At 43.2% G+C, this 20,448-nt stretch overlaps 1 protein-coding gene across 1 annotated transcript in view; it reads right to left on the bottom strand.

Moving 5' to 3' along the window:
* Nucleotides 1-11,596, bottom strand: part of tbc1d15 (TBC1 domain family, member 15) — a 72,291-nt gene extending 60,695 nt beyond the window's left edge. The window contains exons 1-2 of the mRNA XM_068050431.1: nt 11,544-11,596; nt 2,084-2,179 (exon numbers count right to left, since the gene is read on the bottom strand). Coding sequence (XP_067906532.1) covers nt 2,084-2,179; nt 11,544-11,585 — 138 coding nt within the window. The 5' untranslated portion in view covers nt 11,586-11,596. The remainder of the gene's footprint in view (nt 1-2,083; nt 2,180-11,543) is intronic.
* Between the last annotated feature and the right edge of the window lie 8,852 nt (nt 11,597-20,448).

Here is a 20,448-nt window from a genome sequence, read left to right as displayed (position 1 = left end):
AACAGCACTGACCGCATCAACAGCATTGCCCTCATTAAGCCTCTCTGTTACCTCCTCAAAACACTCCAGCAAGTTAGTTAAACATGATTTTCCCTTAAGAAAGCCATGCTGGCTTTCCTTAATTAACTCACATTTGTCCATGTGGCTATTGATTTTGTCCCAAATTATTTTTTCTGCAAGTTTCCCCACCACTGAAATTAAACTATTGCTATCTCACACCCATTACAATCCTGAACTGACTTTCCTTAAAAGGGTTCACCCAGCAGTGATCTGGGGTAACTTATACCATATTTAAATACTCAGCTGTATCTTTTAACGACACAGATTTCCTGAAGTCACACTTCAGGATATCTTTGTTTGAAATTTCCCACTACCACTCCCTCTGACAAAGCTACTATGCCCCCACAGACCACTCCCCCGATTCCCATCCTGCCCTCCCCCACCACATCATGCACTGTGCCTTCTACCCACTGAAGACCCACCCCTGAGATTGCTTCCAGTGATTTAGTTGCATATTCTATTCAAAGGAACACTGGCAACATACTGACAGCACATACTGACAGATGGCATTGGATTGGAGCCTGTAGTACACATTGGTAATAAGTACAGAGCATCCTGTTTTTAAATACAAAATAGAATTTGTTAAGGCGGAAAGTGAGAAACAGCCCTGAAGATTTGAAACTTTAGTGTAATACCAACAAGGTGCTAGAGGAGCTGATGATAGATTTCTGTTAACCAAAGGTATCAAGGAATGTGGAGCAAAGACAAGTATATGGAGTTAAGTCACAAAGTAGCCATGATCTTATTGAAATGCGGAACAGGCTTGAGGGGATAAATTGCCTACTCTTGTTCCTATGTTCAATCCCAGGTACGCACATTTCCACAGCACCAAGGCTCAAGACAGTAATAGCCATTCCTACTGCAAAGCAAGGGAGCTTCTCAGCTTCATTTCAGGAAAAATACTTTGCCCAGTTTTCAAGTCTGCCTACCACTTAGGTACAATTAACAGCTGTTGCTTGACAAGGATGGCGAAGGGAAACAAATTGAGTTTGATACTCAACCTTCACTGAATATTATCCTTGGATTGCTTGGATATTGTCACAAAGATGCATTAAATATTGAGGTGCATAGTGTCTCCAACTGATGAAACATGAACACAGGTTAATGTGTCCATATAGCATTGTAAGCTTTCAAAGTGATCACAACATGTTCAGACAAAGGCTGCATTCCCTTCCAGAAAATACACTAAACAAATGATTGCATGGGAAATGTGATTTAGTTCCAGGGAAAGCTTTAAATGCATGTCATAGAGTCATAACAGCACAGAAAGAGGCCATTTGGTCCATCAGCATGTGACCTTCCAACTATGAACACTCATGTCCAAGTTGGTATAGGCAACACTGGTTAAATAGATGGACTGATGTCAACTAATCTGGACACACAGGAACCACAATCACTTCCAATGACATGGATACTCAAGAGGATTAACGGTTAGCGGCAGTCTTAGGGTAGCAGGATGGCAACAAGATATGTTGAGATATAATGACACCCAACATGAGCTCAGATTGCAGCAGTTTTCTTATCAGTGTGCATCTTATACAGCAAAAATGCTGACCTAGTTTTTGATGGTTCAGTTTTCATGCAGTCTTCAATGACAAAGTTAAAGTTGGAAAAAAGAAAAAGATGGAATGCAAAATCTTGAAATTGTTATGACCAGCACTATTGGATTTGCTATTGATGAAAACAAAGAAACTTCATGCTTTCATCCTAAGCAACAATGGCCTTTATATGTGGCACTGACTTTATGTGAGTCACACTGCAGGGATATCAAGTTTTATTTCACAATGTTCCAAGAAAACAGAACCTGTCAGAGAGACAGCTACTTTAGCTACTCTAAAATACAAATCAAAAACTCCTGTGCTCTATTCCCAGAATTAAATAGAATCTTAAATTTGGATGTCTTTACCCATTACTATTCACATTTAGACAGCACTTTATAAAGTTGCACAATCCAGTCCATTTAGTATAATTCTTTTTTGTTGTAAAGATGTAACTAGAAAAACAAATTCATCGACTGAAGTACCTTATCAATCAACCTCAGTATTCCCGGAAGTGTATCTTGTTCACCAGTTCTTTCAGAGCATGAATGAATGAATACTCCATCTTGTTCATATACAACCTGGAAAAACAAAGGTGGAACACAACTTTTTTTTTTTTAAGATTGCATTTGGTTGAAAGCACAGCATATAAATGAAAGGTTGCCCTTCAACTCAGCAACTTCACAAATGCCCAGAAATAAGCCAAATTTTCAATAGCAAAATTGAGTTAAACCATATTGAGTGGCTGCTTGGCTCAATGGTAGCACTGTCAACTGGGTTTGAAGGGATCACTGGCTTACCAGAGGAGACATCAAACCAATGCTGTGTCTGCCTGTTCAGAGGGACATAAAAGATCCCATGGCACTATCCAAAGAGGGGCACAAGACAACCTGGCCAACATTTATCCCTCAACCAACACCAGTATAACAAATGAACTGGTTATTGTTCTCATTGCTACTTGTTGGCTGTTGCTATGTGCAAACTGTCTACTGAGTTTGCCTACATAACAAGTACACATCAAAGTAATTAATTGGCTTTGAAGTATGTTAGTACATCCAAGGACAGGTCAGATATTACATATATGGAAGCTGTGAATACTGACTTATTTCTTTCATGTGAAACTTACTCCGCATGTTGATAGCTCCACATTACAAATAACTAGCATGTTTTTCACACAAACTGTAACCACAATATTACATCAATAAATTGTTTGACTAATGTAACATAATTATACAACTGGATCAAAATAGTATTGAAAACAAAATATTGAATCTTTCCAACACAGCACTATCAGTAACTAAGAAAAGTTAATCCAATGTACATTTGGCACACTGCTATTCAGTTCACTTGCGAAATAGCAAACATACCAATTTCACAAGAATTTCAAAATATTACTTCAATTATGTTACACCTCCACTCATAATTCCTGTAAGCAAAGTTGAAATCTGCATTATGTTTTCCCCTGACATCCTGCGTATATAGTAACAGTTCTCCAGCGCCTAAATGTTTGCTCCTTCTCTGTTCAAACAGTACTACATTTTTAAATTGTAAGAAACCCAGCAAAAAATGTTCCTTTTCATCACAAACTGAATCACCAAAAAGAGATTTCCAATTTCTAGCAAAAGTCAGTAAAAAAATGCCTTTCTCCACTAAAAAAAACCACAAAGATTAGTGTAATTCAACAACACCTTATATTTATATAGCACCTTTAACACAATAAACTTTCCCACTGCATTTCACAGGAGAGCTATAGTAAAATTTGACACCCAGCTACCTAAGGAGATATTAGTCCAGATGAGGTCAAAGAGGCAGGTTTTAAGGGGTGTCTTAAGGCAGAAAAGAGACGTGGAGGGGTGGAGAGGTTTAGGGGGGGAATTCCAGAGCTTAGAACTTGGCAGTTGAAGGCACGTTGTTATGGACAGGTGAAAGATGACAGGACTGGTGCCCCCTTTTTCATTTCTCGACTGACCGAAGACAACGTTTTAAAAAAAAGTTTTTTTTTGACCCCAGTGCTTTAATTGTCAAGAACAGACAAATGACAGGTTTACTCATAAGTTTAAAAGAAAGATAAATATTATACAACACCCGAAATATAAGCCACAACACCCATTCTCTCACTCATATAGATACACACACATACAAGAAAAAAATACAGATTCTAAAGATAAATGCATTAGGTCTGATGATTTTAAAGTGCCCTCTGTTAAACTTGCTTTTCTCCAGGGTGAAGACTTGAAACATGCAGGGCTGTATTCTTTTCCTTTGTTCAATGAAGATTTAGGAGGTTTTGAAATATGGATGTGCTGCTGCAGACTGTTTTTGTTATATTCCAGCCCAAAGGTGAAGTCCCAGTATGATTTCTCAGGTAGGGAGTAGAAGGCCAAACTTTAGTCACTGCCTATATTTATTTCAAAGCTGGTAATCTTAGGCATGCATGGATTGCCTATGTCTGCCCAGAATATACCTTTATTAAAGTTCCTTATCAGAAACCTAGTTTCTGTCATGTGACCTAGTTTCTGCTTCCATTGTTCCCATAAATGATTTCTGATGGTGAGGCTATTGTTAGATAATAGAGTCTGGGTGTCATTTATCCTCATCTCACCTTGTTAAAGTAGGGCTTTACACACCCATTCTTTGGATTTTGAGTTTGAAGTCAAGAAGTCTGCTTCAGTATCGTTAAACCAATCAGTTGGAGAGAAGCAGCCATTTCCACAGAAAAGGTCATTTGCATTTTAATGATTTCTCAGAGATGTATCCAGAAAAGTCATTTGTATTTTAATAACATCTCCAAGACTTGTTCAGACATGTAAATTAGCTCAGGGTTCTTGTTGTTTTGTGCGTATTGGCAGGCAAGGGTCACCTGACCTCTTACTCCATTTTGTTTACAAGAAAAGTGTCCATTTCAGGTTTACTTCAAAAGTTCATTTTATAGTTCGTAAGTTTGGCTTGTGTGGGCATGACAACATCCACCAATGGTGGAGCAATTAAAATCGGGATGCTCAAGAAGCCAGAATTAGAGGCGCGCAGATATCTATGGGGCTGGTGGAGATTATAGACATAGGGAGGTGTGATGCCATGGTGGGTTTTGAAAACAAGCATGAGAATTTTAAAATGCAGGTGTTGCTTAACCTGGAGCGTGAACAGGACTTGGTAAAAGTTAGGGCATGAACAGAAGGGTTTTGGATGACCTGAAATTTATGACAGGAGTGCATTGCAATAGTCAAGTCTAGAGGTAACAAAGGCATGAATGAGGGTTTCAGCAGAAGAACTGAGGAAGGGGCAGAGTCGGATGATGATACAAAGATGGAACTAGTTCATATTTGCGATGGCATTGATATGTAGTTGGAAGCACATCTCAGAGTCAAATATGACACCAAAGCTACAAACAGTCTAGTTGAGCCCCAGACAGTTGCCAGGGAGAGCGAAGGAGTTGGTGTTGAGGGAACTGAGCTTGTGTTGGGGACCGAAGACAATGGCTTTGGTCTTCCAAAATTTAATTGGAGAAAATTTCTGCGCGTTCAATACTGGATGTCAAATAAGCAGTCTGACAATTCAGAGACAGCGGAGGAGTTGAGAGGGGCGATGGTGAGATAGAGCTAAGTGTTGTCAGCGTTTATGTAGAACCTGACACTGTAGAATCATAGAAATTTTAAGGCAAAGAGGCCACTTGGCCCATTGTGTCTGTGCTGGCCGAAAAACGATACATTTTCTAATGCCACCTTCCAGCATTTGGTCCGTAGCCCTGCAGATTACAGCTCTTGAGTTGCATATCCAGACTCCTTTTGAATGAGTTGAGGGTTTCTGCCTCAACTACCCTTTCATGCAGTGAGATCCAGATCCCCACCACAGTCTGGGTGAAAAGGTTTTTCCTCATCTCCCCTCTAATGTTTCAACCAATCACTTTAAATCTATGCCCCCTAGTCACTGACCTCTCTGCTAAGGTGAATAGGCCCTTCATCTCCACCCTATTCAGGCCCCTCAAAATTTTGTACATTTCAATCAGATCTCCCCTCAGTCTTCTCTGTTCCAAGGAGAACAACCCCAGCCTATCCAATCTTTCCTCATAGCTGCATTTTTCCAGTCCTGGCAACATCCTCGTAAATCTCCTCTGTACCCTCTCTAGTGCAATTACATCCTTTCTATAATGAGGTGACCAGAACTGCACACAGTACTCAAGTTGTGGTCGAATGAATGAGTTATACAGTTCCAGCATAACCTCCCTACTCTTATATTCTATTATATATTTGCTTTATTCAGCTAATAAAGGAAAGGATTCCCTATGCATTCTTAACCACCTTATTGACCTGTCCTGCTACCTTCAGGAATCTGTGGATATTCACTCCCTCATTTTCTCTACACTTCTCAGTATTCTCCCATTAATCATGTATTCCATTGCCTTGTGTGACCTCCCTAAATGCTTCACCTCACGGTTCTCCAGGTTGAATTCCATTTGCCACTTTTCTGCCCATCTGACCAGATCATCAATATCTTGCTGCAGCCGACAGCTATCCTCCTCGCTATCTACCACACAGCCAATCTTTGTGTCATCTGCAAACTTCTTGATCATGCCCCCTGCATTTATGTCCAAATCGTTAAAATATACCATAAAAAGCAGGGGATCCAGTACTGAGCCCTGTGGAACGCCACGGAAAACAGCCGGCCAGTCGCTAAAACACCCGTCAACAATTACCCTTTGTTTCCGGCCACGGAGCCACTTTTGTCCCCACCTTGCTGCATTTCCCTGGATCCCATGGGATTTTATTTTTTTAACCATTCTGCCATGTGGGACCTTGCCAAAAGCCTTGCTAAAATCAGAGGATGAATAGGATGAAATTGAGGATAAATCTTTGGGTGGCACCAGAGGTATATGTGCAGGAGCAGGAAGAGAAGCCATTGTAAGTGATTCTCTGGCAATGATTAGATATATGAATGGAATAAGGCAAATGCAGTCCCACCCAGTAAGATGGCAGTGGAGAGACATTGGAGGAGGATGGCGTAGTCAACCATATCAAAGGCTGCAGACAGATTTAGAAGGATAAGGAGGGAAAGTTTACCTTTGTCACAGTCACACAGGGTGTCATTTGTGACTTGGATAAAGGCTGCCATAGTACTGTGACAGCGGCAGAAACCTGATTGCAGGGATTCAAATGTGTAGCTCCAGGTAAGTTGGGCATGGATTTGGGAGGCAACAACATGTTGAAAACTTTGGAGAGAAAAGGGAGGTTGGAGATGGGGCTGTAATTTGCAAAGACAGAGGGGGAAAAGATTGATTTTTGAGAGGGGTGATGTTGGGTGAGAGGGATGAAAGACAGGAAGCAGTACCTGAAGAGAGAGAACCAGTAACAATATCAGGTTCGACAGGAGCTAGGACGGGAAGTTGGGTGGTCAGCAGATTAGTGGGAATAGGATCGGGCAACAAGAGCTGGATCTCATGCAACGTTCCAACTAAGCTGTGCAGGTGCTTGGCCGCGCAGCAGCCTAGCAGTTACCAGGCAGGCCTTATTCCATGATAAGTACCATGCGTACCGGGTTGCGCAAAAAAATTTAAAGGGACAGTGCAATGACAAAACTGTCTGTGAATAACTAAATTTTAAAGGGAACATTGGTCTCATGGATAAGATTATGGATGGATGGAAAATTTTGTGTAGCTTTGACGTTAGCTAGTTTGTAATGTCAACATTCTGTATACCTGGAGGTTTGTTAAGTCAGCTCGGAGAGGGCACAAAGGGAGATAGGAGAGAAACTTGAGAACAATGCAAGTTCAAGGCTACGATGGGGGGAACCTTAGAGGAAGTCTGGCCTGGTGAGCTAGGGGAAGCAGCAGAGGCAGCTGAACTCAAAGGAGATCAAGCCTGTTCTCTTTTCAGCTTGCAGAGGTGCATACCATTGACATAGAACAGCACACATAGAACTCCCAATAATATGCATATATCTTGTTAACATATTTTAGTGTTTTCACTTAGGATTTATCCACCAATTAGGTAACAGTACAAAAGCAGTCACTTATAAACCTCCAGGTCCACAAAATGTTGACATTACAAACTAGCTAACGTCAAAGATACACAAAATATTTCATCCATCCATTGTCAATGAGTAGAAAAATCGAGCTCAGTAAGTGCAAATTAAAGTGGTTTTCATAGACTAGATTGTTAGAGCCCAGGGCTGCTTGCGGGCTATGAGTCAGAGTTTGTACCCTTCAGATCTAACTGTATAATTTAGATGGTATTAAAAACAGTCTGGTATAGTTCCATGATTCAGGGAACTTTATGAAAAAGAAAACACTGTTTCCTGTTTCACAATGTTCAAGTCACTCTCACATTTGCTTATGTAATCATATACAAATCTACACACTTCTCAAAATTTTCTGAACAATTTCCCGTAACCATAAAATCATTTGTAGTAATTCTCCCTTCCTGATTGTGATCTCGTAAGAGGTTTTAACGATTTTCAAACAAAGAACAGTACAGCACAGGAACAGGCCATTTGGCCCTCCAAGCCTGCGCCAATCTTGATGCCTGCCTAAACTAACACCTTCTGCACTTCCAGGGACCGTATCCCTCTATTTCCATCCTATTCATGTATTTGTCAAGATGCCTCTTAAACGTACCTGCTTCCACCACCTCCCCCAGCAGCAAGCTCCAGGCACTCACCACCCTTCTGTGTAAAGAACTTGCCTCGCACATCCCCTCTAAACTTTGCCCCTCTCACCTTAAACCTATGTCCCCTAGTAACCGACTCCTCCACCCTGGGAAAAAGCTTCTGACTATCCACTCTGTCCATGCCACTCATAACTTTGTAAACCTCTATCATGTCGCCCCTCCACCTCCGTCGTTCCAGTGAAAACAATCCGACTTGATCCAACCTCTCCGCATAGCTAATGCCCTCCAGACCAGGCAACATCCTGGGAAACCTCTTCTGTACCCTCTCCAAAGCCTCCATGTCCTTCTGGTAGTGAGGCGACCAGAATTGCATGCAATATTCTAAGTGTGGCCTAACTAAAGTTCTGTACAGCTGCAGCATGACTTGCCAATTTTTATATTCTATGCCCCAACCGATGAAGGCAAGCATGCCGTATGCCTTCTTGACTACCTTATCATCCTGAGTTGCCACTTTCAGTGACCTGTGGACCTGTACGCCCAGATCTCTCTGCCTGTCAATACTCCTAAGGGTTCTGCCATTCACTGTATACCTCCCATCTGCATTAGACCTTCCAAAATACATTACCTCACATTTGTCTGGATTAAACTCCATCTGCCATTTCTCCGCCCAAGTTTCCAACCGATCTATATCCTGCTGTATCCTCTGACAATCCTCATCACTATCCGCAACTCCACCAACCTTTGTGTCGTCCGCAAACTTACCAATCAGACCAGCTACATTTTCCTCCAAATCATTTATATATACTACAAAGAGCAAAGGTCCCAGCACTGATCCCTGCGGAACACCACTAGTCACATCCCTCCATTCAGAAAAGCACCCTTCCACTGCTACCCTCTGTCTTCTATGACAGAGCCAGTTCTGTATCCATCTTGCCAGCGCACCTCTGATCCCGTGTGACTTCACCTTTTGTACCAGTCTGCCATGAGGGACCTTGTCAAAGGCTTTACTGAAGTCCAGAAAGATAACATCCACTGCCCTTCCTTCATCAATCATCTTTGTCACTTCCTCCAAAAACTCAATCAAGTTAGTGAGACACAACCTCCCCTTCACAAAACCATGCTGCCTCTCGCTAATAAGTTCGTTTGTTTTCAAATGGGAGTAAATCCTGTCCCGAAGAATCCTCTCTAATAATTTCCCTACCACTGATGTAAGGCTCGCCGGCCTATAATTTCCTGGATTATCCTTGCTACCCTTCTTAAACAAAGGAACAACATTGGCTATTCTCCAGTCCTCTGGGACCTCACCTGTAGCCAATGAGGATGCAAAGATTTCTGTCAAGGCCCCAGCAATTTCTTCCCTTGCCTCCCTCAGTATTCTGGGGTAGATCCCATCAGGCCCTGGGGACTTATCTACCTTAATGCTTTGCAAGACACCCAACACCTCCTCCTTTTTGATAATGAGATGACTGAGACTATCTACACTCCCTTCCCTAGGCTCATCATCTACCAAGTCCTTCTCTTTGGTGAATACTGATGCAAAGTACTCACTTAGTACCTCACCCATTTCCTCTGCCTCCACACATAGATTCCCTTCTCTGTCCTTGAGTGGGCGAACCCTTTCTCTAGTTACCCTCTTGCTCTTTATATACGTATAAAAAGCCTTGGGATTTTCAAACCCTTATTTTACTAACTTATCCTTTCTGAAATGTTTGCTATTTAAATCTTTTGTCCTTTGGTTTAAAACTATTCATGGTAAAATAGGCCTGTTTTTCCCTGTCTAGAACTTTCTAGTTCGATCTCATTCATTGCAAGTTATTCAGAATATAGATTTTTTTTGGTCAGGTTATAATCCATCTAATAATTCCACATTGCCTCATCCAATCCCAGAATTGTCTCCTGTATTCAGATTTTCAGGTTGTACATTATCTATACATTTATTATGTTATTAGTTTCCAATAGTAGTTGACATTTCATCTAAAGGTCATACAACTTTCAGTCAAACTGCAATGCATATATTAATAAAACAAAGCTCTATTCCAGCTCAGAGTTTTGGACTAAACAATCTCATGTGCTTTAGTTCCTTTCAATTCTACATTTCTAAAGTACATATACAGTGAATGCAGGAATTTTTTTAATATTAACAAATGGAAACAGCTTATTGTATACCTAAATTTCTACAAGGCCTACGGTAATGTTGACTCTTCAACATGTAAAATGTCCTAAGGCGCTTCACAGGAGTGTTAGCAAATAACGCACATAAGGAGATATTAGGTCAGATGGTCAAAATTTGGTCAGAGGTAGATTTTAAGAAGCAATTTGAATAAAGGGAAAAAAAAGAATGAGAGGCAGAGAGATTTGGGGATGAAATTCGAGAGCTTAAGACCAAGATAGCTAAAGGCATGGTCATCTGTGGCAGTGTAATGATGCGCAAGAGCCCAGAATTGGAGGGACACAAAGATCTCAAAAGGATTGTAAGGCTGGAAGAGGGTTGAGGTCATGCCAGGATTTGGAGTCAAGCATGAGAATTTTAAAATTGAGGCCACTCACATTGAAAATGGGAAAAAAGTCCTGACATTAATTTCCTACCATTCCATGATCTAATATGCAGACTTATTTTTAGTTAACACTAATTAAAATGTTCTTCTCACAAAATGATGTTGAATGTTACGTACATAAATTAACAATAATATATTACATAGCTGTTACAGCAGAAAGACAGATCATTCGGCCCAAATGGTCGATGCCAATGTTTATGCTCCATATGAACCTCCTCCCACCCTACTTCAGTTCACCCTATCAACAGATCCTTTCTCCCTCACAAATGAACATTACATCCTTGATACTATGCGACCAGAGTTGGCAATAAAGCATTCTACAAAGTGAATCTAAATTAATGAATGGTGACGAGAGAAAAAGTGTTTACAGTTGTAAGTTCCCCTGAGATGAAAAGTTCACTGGAAGGAAATCCTCCAGCAGTCTGGCAAACAGCACACAATCTGCTTACAGGGGAAGCACTGAGAACTAGGGACGTAAATGACTGGCACAACTTCGTGCCAGCCTGAAGCTGGAACCGGCGACAGCGCCAGCAGGTGCTGCTGCACTCGTGGCATATCCCCAATGACAAGTTGTCAACTCAGCCCAGCTTCCCACAGCAGTCTCCTTCAGGGGTTTTAAGTTAAAATATTAAAATAAGCTCCTGACTCACTAATCAAAACAGCGCAGATACTCCCCCCCCCCCCCCAAAAAAAAAGGATAGTAACGGAGAACCTTCAGTTACTAAGAAAACAAGCCATTTAATAGTAAGGATCGAAGCTCTATGGAAAGATCGGAAACAATAATACTCTACCTTCGCCGCCGCCATGATGCTACTTGTGATGACGTAGACCATTCACGTGCTTCAGGAAGGAAAACAGTGGAGCTGCGCGCGCATCGCCTTCTTTATCGGTTTAACCAAAGACTGTCAAACCACAGGAGGTAGACAAGATGGGAGCTCCAGTTCTGTAGCACCGGGGAGCACCAGCCACAGCGCCACCATTTCCACGGCCATGAACTTTTTTTATGGAAGTACAAAGTGCGGATGCTGGAAATCTGAAAGAAAAACAGAAAGTGCAGAAACTATGCAGCAGGTCATTTATCAGCGAGTGTCACTGGCAAGGTCAGCATTTATTGCCCATTAGCAGGTGCTGGTGAGCCACCCTCAACTCAGTGCTTTGCTAGGCCATTTCAGAGGCAGTTAGGACTCAGCCACATTGTTGTGTATCTGGAGTCACTTGTAGGCCTGATCAGTTAATGATGGCAGATTTCTTCTCCTGAAGGATATTAGTGAAGCAGATGGGTTTTTATAACAATCTGGTAATTTCATGATCAGTATTCAAAAGACAAGCATTTCATTTCAGCTTTATTAATTAATTGAATTTAAATTCCTCCGGCTGTCATAGTGGGTTTTGAACTCATCTCCAGAGGACTAGTCCAGGCTTCTGAATTACTGTCCCAGTAACATTACCTGTATGCTACCATCCCCCAATAGCTGTATAATTGGAAGAACCTCAGAACATGGTGTCTGATGGCAACTGATGTTTCTCCTCATCTATCCAATTTCTTTTGTGTTTTTAATTGTCTCGTCATCCCAGTGTCTGATATGTGATGAAACCCACAGTCATGTTCCAGAGTATCTAAACTAAGCGCCTAAGATATTTCAAAGTGCAAATTCTGGTTTCCCAGTACAATTTGCACATTCTTTGCTTGTAGGGGGAAGTCCAGGAAACTTAGATACAAGTTGTTTAAGAGCCCCCGAAATGTGCACAGGGATACTATTGAAATTTAACTCTACAGCTAGTATGTTTGTTAAGTTAAGAGCCTACCAGTTAGCACATTGGCTTGCAGGCTTTTAGGAAGAATGTCAGGCTCCGGTGACATGTCTATCAGTGTCGGCAGCCTGTTAAATCATCAATATTATCATGGAGTACTGTGGCCTTGCCTGCTTCAAGAATTGAATTACCAAGTCTGCCATAGTACATTAACTTGGTGCTGATCATCCATTGTGATACATCCTCTCGGAGCCATCCCAATCTCAAAGAGGCCTTACTTATCTACACAAACTATCACACCCAGATGATAGTCATTGGTTCATCTTTAGACAATTAAGAATCATACAGGAGATATAACATTATAGTGAGCAGGACAACTCAATATAATATGTGTAAGTGCATCTTTCTCATTATTGCATTGGTGCACACCATACTTTATTGATTGCTGATTTCACCAGTTAGAGATGCAAAGCTTCATCAGTAGCTGCATATCTTTCTGTTACCCAATTGTGATGGCACCACACTCTGGATATGAAAGTCTCATCTTAGGTTAAGTGGTACTGTCTGGAAACCATCATCCAAGTCTCAGAGTCTGTTCATCAACTATTTGATTTAGCATCATGGAAGGACCTGGAAGGAATCGGGACTGGAGCGGTGCTGTTAAATAAAAGAGCGGGGCTCGAGGCCCTTCACTTAACAGACGTCCGGGGCAGCGGCGGATCTGGAAGGAACCGTGACTGGAGTGGTGTTGTTAGATAAAAGAGTGGGGCTCGAGGCCTTTCACTTACCTGCGTCCAGGGCAGCGGCAGGCTCTCTGACTGTCAGCTCGTGCTCGGTTTTGATAAGCGGATAAAAAACTAATAGCGACATCACTGAAATTTTGTGGGCTGATTGGTCGGTGGGCAGCATTGCCCATGGATTACTGAGATAGACCAGAGTGAAAAAAAAGGTTCCTTTTAAAATAAAGCCCCAGGATAGCTACCTGTAATTTATTAGTGATTACTAGCTGTACCAGTGCTGTTTGCACAGAGTCAGACTGTAAGTTGAGTGTGGGTTTTTTCGCTGGTTGGCAGCAGTGGGGGGAGGGAGTGCAGTGGAAGGTGCCCTTTGCTCTTTTTCTTTTCTGCCTTCTCAGCCTCAAAGGTACAGGGGATAAAGCTGATTTAAATAGCTGGTAAGTTATTATACTAGCAAAATTTCATTGTAAAGTTAAGTAATGGCAGGGCAGCTCGGCCAGGTGGGATGTGCCTCCTGTGCAATGTGGGAAGTCGTGGACATGCCATGTGATCTTGGCGAACATGTCTGCAGAAAGTGTCTCCGGCTGCAGAAGCTTGAGCTTCGGGGTGCGGAGCTCGAGTGGCGGCTGGAGTCACTGTGGCGCATCTGCGAGGTGGAGGACTACATGGATGGCACGTTTCAGGAGGTGGTCAACCGGGTGCTTGGGCGAGCACAGTCAGGGGCGGAGGGGACTGGGTGGCTGTCAGGCGGACAAAGAGGTCAGGGAAGGCAGTCCAGGAGTTTCCAGAGGACATCCCACTTTCTAACCGGTATTCAGTTCTGAGTACCGATGGGAAAGAGGGTTTTTCTGGCGAGTGCACCGAGAGTCATGACCAGAACATCATGGGTGAATCTGCTGTGCTGGGATGGAGACAAGGGAACAAGAGAGCAATAGTGGTAGGGGATTCTATGGTTAGAAGAACAGATAGGCGTTTTTGTGGTCGCAGAGATGATTCCAGGATGGTAAGTTGCCTCCCTGGTGCAAGGGTCATGGATATCACCGAGCGGCTACAAAGTATTCTGGAGGGTGAGGATGCACAGCCGGAGGTCGTGGTCCACATTGGTACCAATGACATAGGTAGAAAGAGGGATGAGGTCCTGCAAAAAGAGATTTATGGAGCTAGGTAGCAGATTAAAAAGCAGGACCTCAAAGGCTGTAATCTCTGGATTACTCCCAGTGCCACGTGCTAGTGAGTATAGGATTAGGAGGATAGAGCAGATGAATGCGTGGCTGAAGAGATGGTGCAGGAGGGAGGGCTTTAGTTTCTTGGATCACTGGGTCTGTTTCTGGCGAAGGTGGGATCTATACAAGTTGGACAGGTTGCACCTGAACCGGAACGGGACCAACATCCTTGCTGGGAGGTTTGCTAGAGCTGTTGGGGGGGGGGGTGGGGGTTTAAAATAATTTGGCAGGGGGATGGGATACAGAATGGAGGTACAGTATGGGGTGATGCACAATCAAATCTCGAAGAGAAACTAAGTCAGTCTGGAGGGCAGAGCAAATATAGACCTGTTAAGGCACAAGTGAATAATGCAAGGCTGGACTGTATTTATTTTAATGCAAGGCGTTTTACTAGTAAGGCAGATGAATTGAGGGCATTAATTAACACATGGGAATATGATATTATTTCTAGAGACATGGTTGAGGGAAGGGCAGGACAGGCAGCTTAATATCCCAGGGTATAGAATCTTCAGGCGTGATAGGGGAGGGGGTAAAAGGAGGTGGCACTGCACTGTTGATCAAGGAGTCAATTACTGCAGTAAGAAGGGATGCTATCTTAGAAGGTTCCTCAAATGAGGCCATTTGGGTCGAACTTAAAAACAAAAAGGGGGCAATCACTTGGCTGGGAGTGTACTACAAGCTTCCAAACAGTCAGGGAGAGATAGAAGAGCAGATATGGAGGCAAATCTCAGACAGGTGTAAAAATAATAGGGTAATAATAGTAGGGGATTTCAACTTCCCCAATATTAGAGGGGATAGTATTAGTGCAAAAGGCTTAAAGGGGTCGAAATTCTTAAAGTGCATTCAGGAGAGCTTTTTGAGCCAGCACGTAGAAAGTCCTACAAGAGGAGGGGTGGTACTGGACCTAATCCTAGGGAATGAAGCCGGTCAAGTGGTAGTTGTGGAAAAGGACAAAGAGGGACCGGAAATATAAGTACTGAATTGGGGGAAGGCAGATTTCAATATGATAAAACAGGAGCTGGCCAAAGTGGACTGGGAGCAGTTTCTTGTAGGAAAGTCTACATCAAACCAGTGGGAGTTATTCAGAAAGGAAATAATGAGAGTTCAAGTCCAACGTGTTCCCATAAAGGTGAAGAGTAGGACCAACAAGTCCAAGGAACCCTGGATGTCAAGGGATATAGAGGATTGAATAAGGAAACAAAAGGAGGCTTATGGCAGACTCAGCGCTGAAAACAGCGGAGGCCCTAGAGGAGTATAGGAAGTGTAGGGGCGTACTTAAAAAAGTAATTAGGAGAGCGAAGAGGGGGCATGAAAATAAAAACTGGCAGACAAGATAAAGGAAAATCCCAAGGCATTTTGTAAGTGTATTAAGGGCAAGAGGATAACCAAGGGAAGAGTAGACCCTATTAAGGACATAGGTGAGGTTTTAAATGATTACTTTTCATCTGTGTTCACTTTGGAGAAGGCTGATGTAGGTTTAGAGATCAGGGAGGGGAATTGTGATATACTTGAACAAATTAGCATTGAAAGAGAAGAAATGTTAGCTGAAAGGTGGATAAATCCCCAGGCCCAGATGAGATGTATCCCAGGCTGCTATGTGAGGCAAGGGAGGAGATAGCAGGGGCTCTAACACAAATTTTCAAATTCTCTCTGGCCACAGAAGAGGTACCAGAGGACTGGAGAACAGTGAATGTGGTACCATTATTCAAGAAGCGTAGCAGGGATAAACCAGGTAGGCCTGTGAGTCTAACATCAGTGGTAGGGAAACTAGTGGAAAAAATTCTGAGAGACAGGATTAATCTCCACTTGGAGAGGCAGGGATTAATCAGAGATAGTCAGCATGGCTTTGTCAGGGGGAGATCGTGCTAACTAACTTGTTTGAATTTTTCGAGGTGACTAGATGTGTAGATGAGGGTAAAGCAGTTGATCTATTCTACATGGACTTCAGTAAGGCTTTTGATAAGGTCCCGCAAGGGAGATTGGTTCAGAAGGTAAGGGACCATTGGGATCCAGGGCAATTTGGCAAATTGGATTCAAAATTGGCTCAGTGGAAGGAGGCAGAGGGTGATGGTCGAGGGTTGTTTTTGCGAGTGGAAGCCTGTGACCAGTGGTGTACAGCAGGGATCGGCGCTGGGACCCCTACTGTTTGTAGTGTACATTAATGATTTAGACGTGAATATAGGAGGTATGATCAGTAAGTTTGCAGACAACATGAAAATTGGTGGTGTTGTAAATAGTGAGGAGGAAAGCCTTAGATTACAGGGTGATATAGTTGGGCTGGTAAGATGGGCGGAGCAGTGGCAAATGGAATTTAATTCTGAGAAGTGTGAGGTGAAGCATTTTGGGAGGACTAAAAGGCAAGGGAATATACAATGGATGGTAGGCCCCTAGGAAGTATAGAAGCTCAGAAGGACTTTGGTGTACTTGTCCATAGATCACTGAAGGCAGCAGCACAGGTAGATAAGGTGGTTAGGAAGGCCTATGGGATACTTGCGTTTATTAGCCGAGGCATAGAATATAAGAGCAGGGAGATTATGATGGAGCTGTATAAAATGCTAGTTAGGCCACAGCTGGAATACTGTGTACAGTTCTGGTCACCACTTTATAGGAAGGATGTGATTGCACTGGAGAGGGTGCAGAGGCGATTCACTAGGATGTTGCCTGGGCTGGAGCATTTCAGCTATGAAGAGAGACTGGATAGGCTAGGGTTGTTTTCCTTGGAGCAGAGAAGGCTGAGGGGGGACCTGATTGAGTTATACAAAATTATGAGGGGCATTGATAGGATAGATAGGAATAAACTTTTTCCTTTAGTGGAGGGGTCAGTAACCAGGGGGCATAGATTTAAGATAAGGGGCAGCAGGTTTAGAGGGGATTTGAGGGGGAAAAAAATTCACCCAGAGGGTGGTTGGAATCTGGAACACACTGCCTGAAGGGGTGGTAGAGGCAGGAACCCTCACAACATTTAAGTAGTATTTAGTTGAGCACTTGAAACACCATAGCATACAAGGCTACAGGCCAAGTGCAGGAAAATGGGATTAGATTAGATAGGTGCTTGATGGTCGGCACAGACACGATGGGCTGAAGGGCCTGTTTCTGTGCTGTATAATTCTATGACTCTATGACTGTAACCTACAAAAAGCACATTTTTCCTTACTGGCCACATTGATATTCTAGACATTTAAGTCCAAGCTAGATTTGACTAGGCCAAATCTTCACTAGCTGCTCCATCTTTGAAGGACTTTGATAATGAAGCACCCTCCTTGGGCCAACTCCTCTTCAGGATGCTGAATGATGGTCAATCTATGTGTGCAAGAACTTTACAAAGTCTGAGACTAAACCAGTCTGTTCACAATCTTGGTATATTTGACCCAAGATGAGGTTCTGAGACATACGTGTGCCATCACTAAGACCGCCTACTTCCATCTCCGTAACATTGCCTTTGTCTGTCCCGGCTCATCTATTGCTGAAACCTTCATTCATGCCTTTGTTACCTCTAGACTTGACTATTCCAACACACACCTGGCTGGTCTCCCACATTCTACCCTCTGTAAACATTAGGTCATCCAAAACTCTGCTGCCTGTGTCTCAACTCACACCAAGTCCTGTTCACCTATCACCCATGTACTTGCTGAGTTACATTGTCTCCTAGTCAAGCAATATCTTGATTTTAAAATTGTCATCCTTGTTTTCAAATTCCTCCATGGTCTTGCCCCTCCCTATCTATAGAATCTCAGCCAATCCCACCACCCTCCGAGATATCCGCATTCATTGAATCTTGAGCATCCCTGATTTAATCGCTCCACCATCACTGGCCAAGCCTTCAGTTGCCGAGGACCTAAACTCTGGAATTCCCTTCCCACACCTTCCACCTCGCTTTACTCGTTTAAGATACGCATTAAAACCTATCTCTTTGACCAAGCTTTTGGTCATTTGCCCTAATATCTACTTATGTGGCTCAATGTCATATTTTAACATTCTCCTGCGGAAGGCCTTGGGGAGCCATTATAGAAGTTATTGTTGTTATAGCAGTATTGCTGTTTACTAGGTTGTTATTGGACTGATAATCAATATCATTGTTACACTGAACTGGAGTAAGACCAACAGATTTGTAGTTGACATTATGTTTAAGTCACCTTTTCTGAATGTGGGTACCCATACATTAGCCATTTTGCACTCAAGTGGAATCTCCAGCTTTGATTTCTCAATTATCGTTCGTCCCTTGCAAGCCTCAATGCTCAGGGATTTTTAAAATTCTTTCATGAGATGTGAACATCAATGGCAAGACCAGTATTTGTTGCCCATTCCTAATTTCCCGAGAAGGTGGTGGTGAGCCACCTTCCTATAGGAGTTATTTGTTTCAACACCTTTCTGCTTGTCTAGGTCTTCCATCTCATTTATATCAAAGTTCTGAATTTTGTCGATACTTGATATTAATATGTCTCCAAGAAAAAAGTAACGACTGAAGGCACTAGATACTGCAAAAGCTATGGGCCCTGACAATATCCCGGCAATAGTACCGAAGACCTGTGCTCCAGAACTTGCCGCACCCCTAGCCAAGCTGTTCCAGTACAGCTACAACACTGGCATCTACCCTGCAATGTGGAAAATTGCCCAGGTATGTCCTGTACACAAAAAGCAGGACAAGTCCAACCCGGCCAATTACCGCCCCATCAGTCTACTCTCAATCATCAGTAAAGTGATGGAAGGTGTCATCAATAGTGCCATCAAGTGGCACTTGCTTAGCAACAACCTGCTCAGTGACGCTCAGTTTGGGTTCCGCCAGGACCACTCTGCTCCTGACCTCATTACAGCCTTGGTTCAAACATGAACAAAAGAGCTGAACTCAGGAGGTGAGGGGAGAGCAACTGCCCTTGACATCAAGGCAGCATTTGACCAAGTATGGCATCAAGGATCCCTAGCAAAACTGAGATCAATGGGAATCGGGGAAAACCCTCCGCTGGCTGGAGTCATACCTAGCGCAAAGGAAGATGGTTGTGGTTGTTGGAGGTCAATCATCTGAGCTCCAGGACATCACTGCAGGAGTTCCTCAGGGTACTGTCCTAGGCCCAACCATCTTCAGCTGCTTCATCAATGACCTTCCTTCAATCATAAGGTCAGAAGTGGGGATGTTCACTGATGATTGCACAACGTTCAGCACCATTCGTGACTCCTCAGATACTGAAGCAGTCTGTGTAGAAATGCAGCAAGACCTGGACAATATCCAGGCTTGGGCTGATAAGTGGCAAGAAACATTTGCGCCACACAAGTGCCAGGCAATGACCATCAAGAGAGAATCTAACCATCTCCCCTTGACATTCAACGGCATTACCATCGCTGAATCCCCCACTATCAACATCCTAGGGGTTACCATTGACCAGAAACTGAACTGGAGTAGCCATATAAATAGTGTGGCTACAAGAGCAGGTCAGAGGATAGGAATCCTGAGGCGAGTAACTCACCACCTGACTCCCCAAAGCCTGTCCACCATCTACAAGGCACAAGTCAGGAGTGTGATGGAATACACTCCACTTGCCTGGATGGGTGCAGCTCCAACAACACTCAAGAAGCTCGACACCATCCAGGACAAAGCAGCCCGCTTGATTGGCACCCTATCTACAAACATTCACTCCCTCCACCACTGACGCACAGTGGCAGCAGTGTGTACCATCTGCAAGATGCACTGCAGCAATGCACCAAGGCTCCTTGGACAGTACCTTCCAAACTCGCAACCTCTACCACCAAGAAGGACAAGGGCAGCAAATGCATGGGACCACCACCATCTGCAAGTTCCCTCCAAGTTGCACATCATCCTGACTTGGAACTACATCGCCGTTCCTTCACTGTCGCTGGGTCAAAATCCTGGAACTCCCTTCTGAACAGCACTGTTGGTCTACCTACCCCAAATGGACTGCAGTGGTTCAAGAAGGCAGCTCACCACTACCTTCTCAAGGGCAATTAGGGATGGGCAATAAATGCTAGCCTGG

This window comes from Heterodontus francisci, chromosome 18 (assembly GCF_036365525.1).
Source record: "Heterodontus francisci isolate sHetFra1 chromosome 18, sHetFra1.hap1, whole genome shotgun sequence".
NCBI classification, from domain to species: Eukaryota; Metazoa; Chordata; class Chondrichthyes; order Heterodontiformes; family Heterodontidae; genus Heterodontus; species Heterodontus francisci.
This window is presented reverse-complemented; position numbering and strand designations above follow the sequence as displayed.